At 42.3% G+C, this 16,031-nt stretch overlaps 1 protein-coding gene across 1 annotated transcript in view; it reads left to right on the top strand.

The window, feature by feature from the left end:
- Positions 1-2,715: 2,715 nt before the first annotated feature.
- Positions 2,716-16,031, top strand: part of Top3alpha (topoisomerase 3-alpha) — a 56,624-nt gene continuing 43,308 nt past the window's right edge. The window contains 7 exon segments of the mRNA XM_077650345.1: positions 2,716-3,269; positions 4,879-5,066; positions 5,167-5,310; positions 6,127-6,297; positions 11,442-11,548; positions 11,647-11,721; positions 13,750-13,930. Coding sequence (XP_077506471.1) covers positions 2,821-3,269; positions 4,879-5,066; positions 5,167-5,310; positions 6,127-6,297; positions 11,442-11,548; positions 11,647-11,721; positions 13,750-13,930 — 1,315 coding nt within the window. The 5' untranslated portion in view covers positions 2,716-2,820.

Here is a 16,031-nt window from a genome sequence, read left to right as displayed (position 1 = left end):
ATGTTTACTACTAACCATATATACAATACACAGTGGCAAACTATTTCTCTTTATAGGCCGCACGTGGACAACGCGAGCTCGTGTACTTCGACAAATTACTAAGTTGGAAGCATCGACCATTGCTATGATTCGCAGAAACTGGAAACGCGCCTACAAGCCTTGAAAACCCGCGCACAACACCTATCCGCGACGCCCCTCCCCGACCTTTTGCCTACCACGAGCTCGCTAGCGACTGCAGCGCCACCTCGTTTGTTTACAAACATGCAGGAGGTCCATACGTCTTAGTCCGCAAAACTCCAGTCCTGGCCTCAAACAACAAAGAACTTCCCCTACAATTATCATAAATATTTTCTTTGGCAGTTTCCTGTTTAAAGGTCCGGTATGTTCCCAGTGCCGATTTCGTCAGCATCCCTCTTTTCCACAGAGCTCTGTTTCTTTGACCTTTTTCTTTACCGATAATTGCTGATTTGCCCCCTTACTGCTGTCCAGATATTTGTTCTCAATTTTCTAGTTCACTTTCTCCATTTCGTGTCAACATTCTTTATATATACAGGTATCTGAAAACTTTCCTAGCCCACTGCTTTTCCCCCATTTTTCTCAATCGTTCCCCAAATGCTATCTTACTGCTAGCCTCTCTGCTCTCTAAAGATGCCCATACCATATCACCCTGTACCCCCTGATTTGGTGTATTGCCATGTGCTCCCAAAGCTAACCTCCCTACTCCCCGTTGTTTAATTTCTAACCTTGCTTGAACATCTGGTCTCATGCAACGTTTATAGATTTATAGATATCTATAAACGTTGGTCTCATGCACAGGACCGCATTACCGAAAGTCAGGCTAGGGACCATCACCCTTTTCCAGATCCCTCTTACCACTTCATACCTATTGTAATTCCACAGTGCCCTATTTTTCATGACAGCTGCATTCCTACTAGCTTTATTCATTACATATTTTTCATGGTCTGTCAGATACTCAGCACTGTTATTTATCCACATCCCAAGATACTTGTACTCATCCACTACTTCTAGCATGAACTCCTATATTCATGGAGGAAGGAAAACTTCCTCCATGCCTGTATTCTATGTTCGCCGCCCTCTTAAATATCATGAGTGTCGAGGCTTTTGAGAGAAAGATTGGTGCTTCAGAGGCTTTTTAATTACTATTACAATTTTGCCACAGCGCCTGCCATCGCTTCAGAACTCGGCTACCGCTTATGTGAGCGGTTACATTGCACGAGTTGTCGGCGAGCATATAGAATGCGAGAACCTTACTTTGTGTACGAATTAAGACGGATATAGCAACCAGCCACTCCTTCCGTTCAACCGCAGCCAAGACCTTGATGGGCTGCTCTACCCATCAGATCAACTTCTCTTCGTACCGACACAATAAGAGCTTTTGCTGATCGCGCCCTGCAGGAAGATCATACCTTGCTAAAGCCTCTCGCTACATTAGTACAGCACGCTGTCCCAGCTCTTTGTGCCTCAGAGTTGCTAAGTGCAAGCGATGGCAGCAACGAGCACAGACTTAATTAAGCTCATGAACCGGTTCATTTCCTGAGGGCGCTCCTCTGCAACTACGCATTCAATGTTACTGACAAGCATGATGTAGTTAAACATTTTGCAAAAAAGCCCCTTTCGCGAAAGTACGCGAAACTGTGAAACGCGAAAGTATGCGAACCTGCCATATGGGAGTTGGACACCACAATAAACGTTTTTTTTTCGATTTGGAGTAAGTTTTGAGTCACAACGCACCGTTATTTAATACATGAACCCCTACATCTTTTTTTTATTCGAAAAGTTTTCCATGAGGCATAAGTTGAAAAAGGGGAAGGAATGCGGGAGATAGAAAGTTAAAAGGAGGATTGAAGACCCGTTGCGCTGAGGTAGTCCGCGCAGTGCTATCTTCAGGCAGGCGTGCAGCGCCACGTCACATAACTGATTGCACTGACAACAGGGCGCATTTTTCGCGCTTACCGCTGACAGTTGAGCGTCAACACTGCGACTCGAGAAACAGTGCTGCAGGAAAGTGCGTGGCCGATCAAATGATGATACCACATGGCACAGCTCCACATTTTCTGGCGCCAACTGTGGCTTCGGTGGCGACAATGGTAACTCTCAAAAACTTCACGAAGGAAACGCGGGATCAGGTATCGCTTTGGAAGCAGTCTAACGGCTTTACGTGCTACTTAGCGCATTCCCTTCCGGCTTGCGTAGTCTGTTACATGAGTAAACAGCACGCAACATAGCTTTTTCAGCGCCCAAGGTTTCAGTATTAGCTGCTGCCAAACACTGCTTTCAAATAACGACCCTCAGACAAGCAACCTAAAGGTGACAGAACAATTTTTCACGAATTGTATTCATATCAGCGCAGCAGACGACGCGCGAGCGCATTGCATAGCAATAGCCGCAAACGACACGACTGAAATGGGCCGGTTACCCTTAGCAACAAGAGCTTCTGAGCTCCCTTTTAAAAAAGTTTTGATTGTACTTGAAACAACATGAACGCTGTCGAAAAGTCAATGACAGAACAGCTGCGAACGGTCTGCGTTTCTATGAGCGACGGTGATGCGACGGACGTCCTACTCCGGTGGCGGCGCGTGGCGGCGAAAGGCCGTACTAGCCCCGACGGCTGTCTCCCATTGTTCGCCTCTCCTTTTCCCAGGCATTACATGTAAACTGCCCTTCCTGGAGATAGGGTGGCTAGACTGCTGGAGATCTCAATAATCGAGTTACAAAAATAACAAATCATTTCCACAGGAATTACTTCGCGGTGCGTCGTGGCCATGTCGGTCTATAGAGTTTCTTACTATTAGAAACTCTATGTGTTGGCCATGTCGTGGCGCATCGCGCGCGTGTTCGTTTGGTGATCGGTGCATTTTAGTGAATATCCTGTCGGCGCCGTCGGTTCGTGGTTCATGCAGTGCATTGATGTTGACATGTCTGCGCAGTTGCTTGCGGCGCCGAATTTCAATTTATGTCGATGCCGCGGCTCATTACAGCTATGGCCTAATTTTAACTCGTAGAACAAACTGTTCCAAGAATCCTGACCCAAAAATGCGCGTTTTAAACGTAGCCGAGAAAAATGATGCCGCCAAGAATATCGCTGAACTCTTGTCACAAGGACGGTACAATCGGCGCGAAGGACTGTCGAACTTCAACAAGATCTATGAGTTCGATTACAGAATATCGAACAGCACTTGTAGAATGATCATGACGTCTGTGTCGGGACATCTCTTAAACTTGGATTTTGTGAACGACTACAGAAAATGGTGGGTTAGTTTTGACTGTCTGGTTGCTATTTCAATTCTGATGTAAAACCTTCGCGGTTGTTGATGTGAAATAATAAAAAGGCCTATGCCGTATATTCTAGCATTTTTCCAGTGAAATAATTTGATGTTGGGCAGAACAGAAGTAGGTGATTAACCGCGAAAAGGTTGCCGTTTCACAGTACTTCAGCATCTTAGCATTCGCAAATTTAGGTGACAGCGCTTGCAAGACATGTTATGTGTTAGCTGTCATTAAGGATCTGGGAGAGAGACGACTGTCACTGAACGATAACTAACTACATTAACAAAACCGGTGTTTGTTACGCACCTCTTCTCCCAGTTCACACCTTTAGGTTTGCTTGCTGTTTTTACTTCCTAAACTTGCTTTTATTATGAAAATAGTTTGCAACATCACTTACAAGTATGCGTTTGTACACGTTTGATTGTGTTTTCCTCTGCCTCTGTAATGCATTCAGTGCTTTTTCTACGCAGGCAGTATCTACTCCCTGCATGCAAAAAAGATATGTGATTGCACTTTGACAGCAGCCACACTTTTTCTCAGTTACGTTTGACACATTTTGTTACCCTCACTTCAGGTCCTCATAAATTATTAAGTTATTAAACTTTCAGGCTTTGTCTACCTGGAGGCAAAGGTATCATGACGGACAAATGAAACACAATTTAGTGAACACAGTTGAGAACAAAATTACAGATATACTCCATTGGTCATATTTCATTGTAAGGTCTAAAAAGGAGGACCTTGCAATAAACTGTCCCATGGCCTCATCATATGAGTTAGTATTCATGGCCACACAGCATGAATAAATGACCTGATCAACCGGTAACATACGACGCAGTGAATTTGTTAATGTGCAACAGCTTGATCCAGTGCATAACATGTGATCCTTAACTGCAGTGGTGGTGAATATTTGGTGTGTAGTGCCAACAGTAGAAGCATCAGCTACTGCTGGGTCTCTTGTTTACTTGTTACTGGTTCACTGAATAAGCCAACTGTCAACATCATCAAAAGTGCAAATGAATGGTAGTTCAGTGCATTTAATTTGTAAAAGTGAGAGTAAAAGGAAAAATACTTTGCTGCCAGTGGAAAGTATAAGCCTGCAGCTCTGTGTCACATAAACTTGGAACAAAATAACTCAACAATCAGGATGCCAATATAGACTGATATAGTTGACAAGGTGACCAGCGAAGTGTCTCGCAGTGAGTGCTGTGACTGCAGGCTTTTGGGGCAGTTAGGCTTCTAATATTGCTTGAAGTATTTAATAGGTAGTTTAAATACCTTCATCTATTTTTGGCTTCTACCTCTGTAATGATTTTTATTTTTATTGCATGTCATTTTCATTTTTAATTCATTTTCATTGTATGTAACACATCATTATAGTGGCTTGGAATGATAGCTTCTCCTTTTCTTGTTTAGCTCATAAACCTTGCCAGAATCTGCAAGCATAAGTATTAAATATTAACAAACATTTTCTAGATGCTTTGAGAGTCTGTGTTGTTTCTGCACTCTGCTGCATGATAAAAATTCATTTTTCCTTACTTTTGAGAGAGTGCTACGAGTTATTCACTGCATATGTTACTTTTACCATTTCAGGCATTCATGTGATCCATCAGAGCTCTTTGATGCTCCTGTTGCAGAGATATGCACTGACCAGAAATATGAACTTATCAAACAGACACTGGAGAGGGAAATTAGGTACTGTGACACCCTTATCATCTGGACAGATTGTGATCGAGAAGGCGAGAACATTGGTTTCGAGATCATCCGCGTCTGCCGTAAAGGTTAGAACTTTGTTTCTGGGCTTGAAGAAGAGCTGTAATTGTACTGGAGTGATTGTGCTCTGGCTCTGTTCTTAACTTTTTCTCGTTGGTTGCATTGCAGTGAAACCAACTGTGCGAGTGTACAGAGCCCGATTTTCTGAAATCACCCCTGCAGCGGTGTCACGTGCTGTTGCAAACCTAACCAATCCAGATCCAAGGCTTAATGCAGCTGTTGAGGTTCGCAGGGAGCTTGATCTCAGGATAGGCAAGCACTTCTGTTGTTGCATTCTTTTGATTGCATGGTATGCTTATGTCTTGGAACTACTGCTATATTTCTGTGGAATCATTTAGAGGAACTCGAGTAAACTTGCAAGCAATGTTTCCTGCAATATGTATGGCTGCATGTTCTGGCACGGCCTTTCAGAGTGATGTGCATCAGCCAGTAGCCCCCATGCCAACTGTCTAAAACAAAACAGTTGAATCTCTTCCCTCTTACTTTTCTTTTTCCCTTGTGTTCAACTGACATCTCAACATTGCTCCGAGCAAAAGAGATGAAGTTGAGATGAGGAGAACATAAATGCAGAGTCTTTATTTTGTGCTGTTACAACTAAATTGCTTTCATTCATGGTGACTAACTATGATTGACGCATGGCTGAAGTGTGTGCATGCCCTTGGGCCCATAGGGTCACAAGTGGCACAGTATTAAATGTTTTTACATAAGTGTTGTCGCCTGTACACTGGCTTTATACCGCTTCTCAGGTAAAAGTCTCATGCCATGAGCTCGTTTCAAAATTCAGGGAGAATGTTGGTTGTAAAATTGAAAGGAAAAGCTGACTGTAACTATTAAGAAATTTTCAGTTATGTTATCAGAGGATGTTGTCTGCATCTTTGCTTGCTAGCTAGCCATTGTATTTTATCATAGCTTGGAACACACATGATTAGAAATGATCAAGTGGCATTCAGACATATCAAAGGGTTGTTAGGTTATTATAATTGTTGTATTCTCATTCTTTTCATTTAATGTTGTATGTGACTCTGAGGACATTATTGCAATTGACTGTGTGTTGGTCACATGTACCAGGTGCGGCATTTACTCGACTGCAAACCCTCCGACTCAAGCGAGAGTTCCGACAGGAGTTAGGTGATCGCTTGGTCAGCTATGGTAGCTGCCAGTTTCCTACTCTTGGATTTGTGGTGGAGAGGTATCGGGCCATCCTCAACTTTGTCCCTGAGCCGTTCTGGAAAATTGAAAGTGAGTTGTATGATGTGTGAATTAAAATTGTTTCTATTATATTGGTTAACTTTTAATATGACTTTCAGATAGTAGCCGCCGCGGTGGCTGAGTGGTTATGGCGCTCGGCTGCTGGCCCGAAAGACGTGGGTTCGATCCCGGCCGTGGCGGTCGAATTTCAAAGGAGGTGAAATTCTAGAGGCCCGTGTGCTGTGCGATGTCAGTGCACGTTAAAGAACCCCAGGTGGTCGAAATTTCCGGAGCCCTCCACTACAGCGTCCCTCATAGCCTGAGTCGTTTTGGGACGTTAAACCCCCATAAACCAAACCAGTTTAAGATAGTTGTCACCTACTTAAATTTGCGATGGTGTGTGTACCTAGCTGACCAGAAAGATGTTAATGTCATTGGCATTGAAAGAAATGTTTTGTGCCTGCATTCAGATGACAATACAAGTGAAAGTTTAGCTGTAGTTGTTTACTTTATAAAATAAGTGCTAGGAAAATTAGAGTAAATTCATTTGCAGCTCCCCAGTACTAAGAAACAGCACTAGTACGTTAGTGATTTAACTTTATGTCTCAAAAGTCTTTTTTCACTCTTTTGGTTGCAACATATGCTAAGGGTTGGGGAGCGGACCTGTCAATTCCTTTTCAATACTGTGTGAAACTCTTGAAATTTCACACCTTTTGATTCCTGAAGTTGGAAAATGTAAGCCTGTTCCCACTCTTGGAATGGCAAGAAGCAGCTCAGTTCTGTTGATTTCATTCCAGCAGATTTCCACTTTCTGGATAATGTCTTGTTATTGGAAAAACTCAGGACAGCTGATAATTATTATTCAAGAAACCTAATGAAGTCTGCTGTTAGCAACCCTTGAGAACTGCAGAAGTGATTTGGAAAAAAATCTAAGTGTCACTCTAACTTGTAAGTAGCATAGTATTTTGTGATGTTCTTGGTGTTATTGATTTATTGAGACATAGTGTTATTTTACCCTTGTAGACTCACTTATGCAGAAGTCTCCAATGGCATCAAATGTGATACCATAGTAGAACTTGCAGTGTGCTGCAGTTTAGCTGTTGCAGAGGCTACATCAAAAATGCACTTTCCAGAACACCAAAATTGGCATATGTTTGGAAGGCCTAACTTTTATTCTTGCCAATGCACTTTAGTACTAGTAAAGCGAAAAAGCAGTAGCCTTTGGCTCCAGGTTACTAAACACCCGTTGTGCTATGTTGCTATCTCATTCAGTCAGTTTTATTTTGTTGAGTCTAATCTAAGTGCATGTAATATCTAATATGCTGACCTAATATCTAAATGCAGAAGCATTTCTCTTCTATGATTCTTAATGTGGTACAGACACCAAAATTTTGGTTGTGTGTTCTTTCTTTGTTATGATGCACAAGTCAGTCTTAAAAATATGTCACCATGTTGAATAATTGAATTGCTGCTCTCATGCTGTTTTGGTTTCAACAGCTTAATGGTAACTATTTCGTCGATTTAGCCTTCAGGTCACGTGAGGCATAAAAAATGCACTGTAATCACTGCTTGTCCATTTGTTGTCATTCGGGCTCTGAGAACAAGCTTAAAGGGGCCCCGAAACACATTTTCAGTGCATTGTTTTTCCTGTTGGTTGCATAGAATGAGCTATAGTGATGCTATTACCATCGGTCGTATCACGTATACTGCGGTTTTTAATATTTTAATTAGCTCCCAAAACAAATTCGTGGCGCTGACGGTGTCACCATACAGTGGCGGTTTTAGCAGCGGATATGACATCACTTAGTGGGAGCTTGATGATTGGACAAAGAGTAAATATACTGCAAATTGTGATAATAACTAGAGATACATTTTGTCAAGTTTTTGTGTTTTATATTACATTAACAAAACCAACTTGTTTGCCCTAGATAAAAGCACTGTAAAGCAAGTAAAACAAAAATTCACCACCAGAGGCTCTGGCTACTTTTTTGCATCGAAGGACTTTGCGCCTCTCTGTAAACATCCTACGACCTAGCATTCAACACTTATGGCTACTCTCTACGTATCTGAGAGTGGCTTAGCGGAATCGATCTGATCGAGCCATTGAACTCTATAAGCGTTCGTTTCGATCCCAAGGAAGGATGCGTTCATTTCACATTTAGCAGGGAGTGCGCATCGTCAGCTTATGGAGGATCACCGGGCGGCGGCGCCAGGTGGCGCCACGTTCCCGTCAACAGCGCGCGCTCCTTGCTCGCCGTGACCAACCAGCGCGCTAGGAGTGACGGGCAATGGTTGACGGTAAGCAGTAGCGGTACGCGCTATGCTAGATGTGTCTGATATCTTGCGCAGGCTGTCACACCGTCGCAATATCTCGCGCTCAAGTTCGGATCCATAAGTAAGGGAACGTCACTGATCAGTGTTCCCTTCTGCGCCATCGACGTGACGATGAAGCATCACTGGGTCAGCTGGGTGTTCACATGGTTGTTGTAACCATGCAAACGGCGCTGCCAGCCTTGGCATGAACAAGCTAAAGAGAACAGGCAACCATGGAGTGCAAACTTCCGCCACGTGCTCACATAGGTTGTTTTGATTGGTCGCACTAAGTGTCGTCATTGAGAGAGTGAAATGGGAATGGGAAGCTGCGCGAAAATCGAGTTGAGGGTAGCATTTGGTTTGCTTGTATTTTGAAATTTCTTCATTGAATAACTCCCGTTTCTAAGCATCGATTCTCGTAATTCTTTTTGAGTCAGCATCTGTGTGACAAAGAATCCATCTGAAGCATAACCGGCATCCGTTCAAGTGGTGTTTCGCAGCCCCTTTAAAGTTGAAATGAATGAAAACGATGAAGCAGCGATTATATTGCAGTTTTTTTGTACCTCATGGCAACTGAAGCTCAAAGTTAACATCTTAGTCACTGTTAGGCTGTCAAAAACAAAAGTGAAACAGCGTGAGAGAATAAATATAAACTATTCAAATTCCTTATGGGGATCCCTGTCTAGTAATGTCTTACATGCCATTTCAAAGAAGGACACAAAACGAGCAACAAAAAATTTGGTACTCCTTTAACTAAAAGCTTTCTACCAAGTAGTCTCATTAAAGGAGTTTAATTACATGCATTTTGAGTGTCATCTTTAAATTTTATTGATCAAAAGCTGGGTGTACAGGAGTACAGAACCAGCAGGGCGAAGCAATGGACAACTTGCAAAATTGCAGGAATGCTGTTTTACAGGAAGGTTTTTTCCAACCAAAAACTCTCATTCACAGACCGCGTTTTCACTTTCTGCTGTGCTGACTTAAGGGGTTAGCGTGAGGGGAGATGAGTCAGTCACCCTCCACTGTATCCTTCTTTGAAAAGGTGAGGTGGGCTACCCCCTAATCTGCGTGAACCTGAAGCCCCCGCGGTCAAAAGGTTACGATGATGCATTCCCTTGACAAGTACCTGTCTCCACCTGTTCCTCCTGTTCTGTTTGCACCCCTGCTCTCTTGTTGTCAATTTGTTCGTTGTCTCTATATTTTTGTTTTCAAATTATTTGGGAGTAGTATTATTTGGGCATATATGGCATGTATCGTCCTGTGCAAAATGTATATTGCTTCTGTTTGAAACTTTTTGTAGTGATGATGCATTGAGTTGGGGCTGAGGCGAGCAGACTGCACCATCCTCTCTTCTTAGTTGTTGCTGTTAGTGGCTATTTATTAATGAAATAACAATAGAAGGAAAAGATGTTGCTAGCCGCAGCATCTGCCATCGGAACCTGAAGCACCTGAGCTGCGACTAGCGGGAATAAAAGGACAGGGAGAGGACAGGGAATCTTCTTAGTCCACGTTTTTGTTTTCTTTGGCCTAAACATTAAGAGAGCCAAATGCCTCTCCACAAACTATGTCTTGCTAGCTTTATAATAAATGGAACCTTCTGTGTTGCCGTGTTACCTGCATTTCGACTAACATCTAATAAAAAATACTGTGGTACCTAGCATAGTATTTTAAATGAATAAAATGGGCAAGAGGTACTGGATGTTACGAAGAGTGAAAAGAGGTTGGCTGATCATGTAGTGCCGTACAGAAGACTTGAATGATCACCTGCACATGCAGATAAATAGGCCAGCTCAAGCATTGAGCTTCTTTTTTTTGTATAATTTTTTGTTTTTCGCATACTAATGAATGGTTCTAGCTTTATAATTGCTTGAGCTTTGAGGCACATGCTTGATGCTAAGTAAAGTTTGTGCCAGTGTTAAAAGGGTTCCTGCTAAGATATGATAACATTATGTTTCCATTCCTTTGTGGTGCGAGTGCATCAAACTTCATTCCCATTGCAATTTTGGAGCGCTGGTTATCATTTCACTCCCATTCCATTCGAGCCCCTCATAAAGCTAGAACAATTCTGGAGCCATTCCAATCTTGCATTGACAATTCTTCTACCCTACATGTAACAGTAAAAAAAAAATTGATTGGGTCATTGAAAGCAGTGAAATGCTAGCTTGTTATTTTTGCAAAAACTGGCTCTAAAAAATCTGCTTGCTGCTTCTAATTCCACAGCGCAAAAAATGGAGAAGGATGACAGAGGGACACCACAAAGTGCTGACTACAACCAAGTTTATTACCATGCGCTGCACCTACATATATACAGTTCAGCGTGCACCCAAAACAAGAGAAACACAAATAAAAAGTGACTCCGGCTCCAGCTACGGCACCAACCCACACGTGGCACATGCATAAGACTCACAAAAAAACAAAATTACAGAGATAGTGAGATGATGCTGAGTACAACAAACCAAGACCTTCTAAGTCAGCTCTCACGTTGCAATCCTAAGAAAATGTAAGCTCTTTTTCACTTAAAAACAACGATGGTGTACTGACACATTTTCAGCCTTTTTCGCAATCTCCGCAGCCTCAGCTATCTCTCTGCCGTATCTGTCTGCGTACCTATGAAGAATATAGGTTCTTGCTAACAGTGGCCCGTGTTCCTTGCGTTGCTCACAATCATGGCAGTGCACACCTAGGTGCACTGTATATATGTAGGAGCAGCGCATGGCAGTAAGCTTGGTTGTAGTCAGCACTTTGTGGTGTTCCTCTGTCATCTTTGTCCATTTTTTTGCGCTGTGGAATTAAAAGCCTGAAACACCAACCAGCCCAATAATTCGTTTTGAGCAAGTTCTGCTTGCTGGCCATTCAGTTTCTTTTTTCTTTTTCTCATGCAGTGAGCCACACAAAGGACAGCATAAAAGCTGAGTTTTCTTGGAAGCGGCACAGATTGTTTGACAAGCATGTCTGTTCTGTACTGTATTAGCGGTGTGTCCATGGAAACGTAAGTAGAAGCGCATTGTATTTCTTGTGCATTTCTTTAGTACTGTACAAGATGAAAGGTGTGCCAGAAATAAAAAAAAATGTTTTGTGGCTCTGCAGCCTCCCCAAGCACGAGTGGTTGAAGTCAGGAGTAAGCCAAAGTCAAAATGGCGACCGCAGCCTATGGACACTGTTGTAAGTGCACTGATTTGAGGTTGCTTATTTCATATTTCCATTAATTTTCTTTTTGTCAGCCTGCACCAACTGGCTAACATACAACCCAATGCAAACATACTATTTATCCATGAAAAGAAGTCAAAGATTTGAAAAATTACAGACGGATTAGCTTACTGGCCTTTGCTTATCAGGTATATACTAACGTAATCATTTATAGAATCAAAGCAACAGGATTAGACATAAATCAGTTAAGGGTTTAAGCTGGTTTTTATATAGGGTACTCAAGAACAGACCAAATTCATACCATCAATCAAGTTACAGGGAAACGTGCAATATATAACTGCAACCAGCTCGTATACACAGCCTTTAAAGTTTACGACAAAGCTTTTGATTCATTTGAAACATAGGCAGTCATACAGGCATCTCATAACCAAGGTGGGGAAGATGGGCATATAAATGCGATGAAAAATATCTACAGGGACTGCATAGTAACTGTAGCCTTCTACTGTAAAAGTGACAGAATACCAGTCAGGAAGGGTATCAGGCAAGGCAACACAACTTCTCTGGTGTTATTCTCTGCATGTTTATGAGAGTTATTGAGAGGGTCAGATTGGAAAGAGCTAGGTATAAGAGCTGGTGGAGAACACCTTAGCAGCCTCCAATTAGCTGATGACATTGCCTTGCTAAGTAACTCAGGGGAGGAATTGTAGCTGATCATCGTGGACTTAAACATGAAAAGTAAAACTGTAGGCCTAAAAATAAATATGAATCTAACTAAAGTAATTGGTTTAATAATCCGGGTAGGTGACAAAAGCTTATGATGGGTGGTGTGGTATTGGAACTTAAAAAAGAGTGCATCTGTCAAGGCCAAGTAGTGACCACAGATCTTGACTGTGAGGAAGAAATGAAGAATGTGAATAGGTTCCTGTGCATTTGGTAGGCACTCTCCGGTTATGAACAGCAGTGTACTAGCATGGACAGATAAAAGAATGAAGGCAATGGGGGCAGAGATTATTCCCCTCCCACTTCTGAGTGGAAAATTCTACCTGGGAAACCCAATCAGACCTACACCTTCGTTTATTGGTCTTTTCTAGCTTATAAAAGGTCCATTTTTGGCGACATTGGTCTCTTTGTGGTTAGAACGGAGTGCCCTATCGACACAGGCCAACTTCAGATCGTCTTCATTGTTCCTTGATGTATGTTAGGGTAGAGTGGATTTCAAGAGAAGGAAAACGTAACAGGGGACGGCAGATAGTGAAGTGGGTAGATGAGACTAGGATATCTGCGAGGAAAGGAAGGCCACTGCTGGTGCAAGATAGGGCTTATTTGCGGCTAACAAAAGAGGCCTTTTTCCCGCAGTGTGCCTTAACCGGGCTGGTGATGATGATGACGAACAACTGGCACAGCTGGCTATAGGGCTGCAGTTCCGCTTTGCTTCTGTGAGGATGGGCAGCTGTGTTTGTGCCTGTTATTTGATGATTCATGTCAAAGTGATGCCAAGGGACACTGCAAATCATCTTCTGCAGAATTGCTCCCATATCTATGTAATGCTTTGCCTGTGTATCTGAAAACTGTTTAAAAACGTTAAATTTGCATGCACTATTTGGATAGCTAAGCATTCTTTGTAAACTAGGGCAAACTGGTTGCATTGTCACTGTAGTTCTGGTTGTATTACGAGGCCATAATATTTCTTTGCCGTAATTTCAGCACCTTACCTTGCTCATTATACTCATTATGTGCTAATGTGGTTTATGACCCAAAAATATTCTGTTGTGCTCGCGTAACATCTGCTTTTCAGCTGCTTAGCATAATTTTTATTGGTTAGCTACGTAATGCACGCTTTCATAGAAGAAAACTTTTTTTTTTACTTTTTATTTGGAACTCTTAACATGCAATCATTCAAGAATTCTCTGGCCAGGAAAGTAATGCCATTCTGATTTTATGTCCTAGTGCTTCACATGGATGAATGATTGCTTTATTTTCTACATTTCTTATCCTTTGTATTGGCCACAACATTTAATTTTGCAACCTTGACAACTGTTACAGGAGCTGGAGAAGCTGGCATCCAGAAAGCTCCGTATAACGGCCAAGGACACTATGCAAATAGCTGAAAAGCTGTACACAGATGGCTTCATAAGTTACCCACGTACAGAGACCACGAAGTTTCCACCTGACCTCAACCTAAGGCCACTTGTTGAAGCCCAAACTCAGGACCCACGTTGGGGAGGTACGCTCCTGTTTGGCTGTCACACCGCTTTTTACCCTCTTGCTCTCTTCATGCAGTGCCAGTCCCCTGGCATCATTGTTCCACTGTCCAGGCAACTTAAACGAATTTTTAAACTCTGACCTAGTCAGCAACCCTTGAAGTGTGCTTTTAAAGGGCCAGAGTCCAACCCTTGAGCAGGCAAGGTAACACATTGTCAGGTAGAACAGATGGCATGCAATGTAAGATTTCTTCATTTCTTTTCTTGGATTTTCTGATTTATGCTATCATAAAGCGGCCTGCAATGTGAAGTCATTGCCCATGCTCCTGCGCTCAGCTGTTGGGCCCCAAGATAGTGACTTGAGTACTAGCTTGGTGCCTAGCTGCAGCATTACTATGGTCATCAGCCGTGCCAGTGAGGCCCTGCCTACCAGTAAAGGGCTTCATTCTTGCATTTGGAAGGCAACAGGACATAGATGAAGGAAGTTGAGCTGGAGGAAACTGTAAAAGCTAAATATGGCACATTTAATTTCTCAACTCTTGTTGCATGTTTAGAAAAAATGTTTTTCTCATGGCCAACAGAGGCATTTCTCGGCATTTCTGATGATCAATGGAGAGGTGTTTCAGGGCCCTATTGAAGGAGTACAGACACCACATATTTAGTTGCATGTTTTCTTCTTTTGAATTGTTCCTAAGACATTATATAATCGCCATATGGAATTCACCTACGCCCAGTAAGTAATTTATAATTAAATATCCTCTAGTGCTGTTTCAGTTTCAACAGCTGAACGGTGGCTCTGACTTAAGGGGACTTGAGGTCACATGAGTCATGAAAAGTCTGTGATGTATACACCACTTTGTCATTTATTCACTCCAACATTTAGGTTTGGTGAGCCGCAAGGGCCAAAATAAGAGCAAATAAGCAAGCGACTTCAATACCGTGTTTTTGTTTACGACTTGTGACTTGTGTCCAATTACATGTCAGGCACCTCACGGCTGTTAGAACCAAAATTGAAACAGCATAAGAGAATAAATTCAATGATAAATTATTTACTAGGTGGAGGCGAATTCCTTGTGGCAATTTATGTTTACTAACCACATACATAACATTGAAAATACAAAAACACAACCAAAATTTGATGTCCGTGCCTCTTAAAGAAGAGAGGATGTTGACACATTTCAGTGTATTACTTATAGCACACAAAATTAGGATGCTGCACTATATGTGATCCTTCAGGCTTTAAAAGGTTTTCTGCATGTTTTGAAAGAGACAACTAGAACTTGTATTTGTACGTAGAGTGCATCTGAAAATAATGCAAAAGTAGTGTAAACTAACCTGAATGTGCTCTTGATAATAGAGAGGGTGGCTATGAATGTGGAAAGAATGCGGCATGCATTAATTCCGTGAAAGCTTTGCTGCGTTTGATGATTTCGTGCACATTTCTGAAATGTTGGCTCTCGTATAATATCGACGTATCTGTTTCTTCGGTATTTTTGTGTGCCATCTCTGTTTTTTTGTGAGCTCTTAGCTGTAGTTGGCTTGGAAAGGCTGGGATCGGGTTATATGACATGAGGTTCCGTAGCGCAAAGGGCAGGGACAAGACAGAACACAAGCACTAACTTCCACTGAAGGTTTATTGGCGCTTAGAGGGCTTATAAAGGCACAATCAAGAGCAGGGGGCACCACATGAAGGGTTATCAGGCTGAGGATGTAAAATCAGACATCTCGAAAGCAAGAAACAAAACTACAAAACTAAACTAGTTGCAACCAAAAGAAAGCCTAGAAACTTGTAAGCACATTTCACAAGTTTGCACAGTGCCCTGTATCCAAGAAGGCAATGGCCTTTGTTGATAGTGATAAGGATGGACTGGGTACACAATTTTCAATCCCAACTTTTTCCATCGCAAAGGCTTCAATTATCTCTCTTGTTCTTTTATCTCCATTTTTCCCTATCACTAGGCATTCCTTGAAGCTAGGTTTTCACTTATGAAAACGGCAATGACGTTCCAAATGTCTGGACCCCCATCCCTAATGTTCCTGTTGTGCTCGCCTAAGCGTTCGTTTAGGCAACAACCGTTTGGGCAAAGTAAGAATTGCTGCACGAAAGCGCTATCTTATACACGA

Source organism: Amblyomma americanum, chromosome 1 (genome assembly GCF_052857255.1).
Source record: "Amblyomma americanum isolate KBUSLIRL-KWMA chromosome 1, ASM5285725v1, whole genome shotgun sequence".
NCBI classification, from domain to species: Eukaryota; Metazoa; Arthropoda; class Arachnida; order Ixodida; family Ixodidae; genus Amblyomma; species Amblyomma americanum.
The sequence above is the reverse complement of the archived record's forward strand: the minus strand, read 5'-3'. Positions and strand labels throughout refer to the sequence as shown.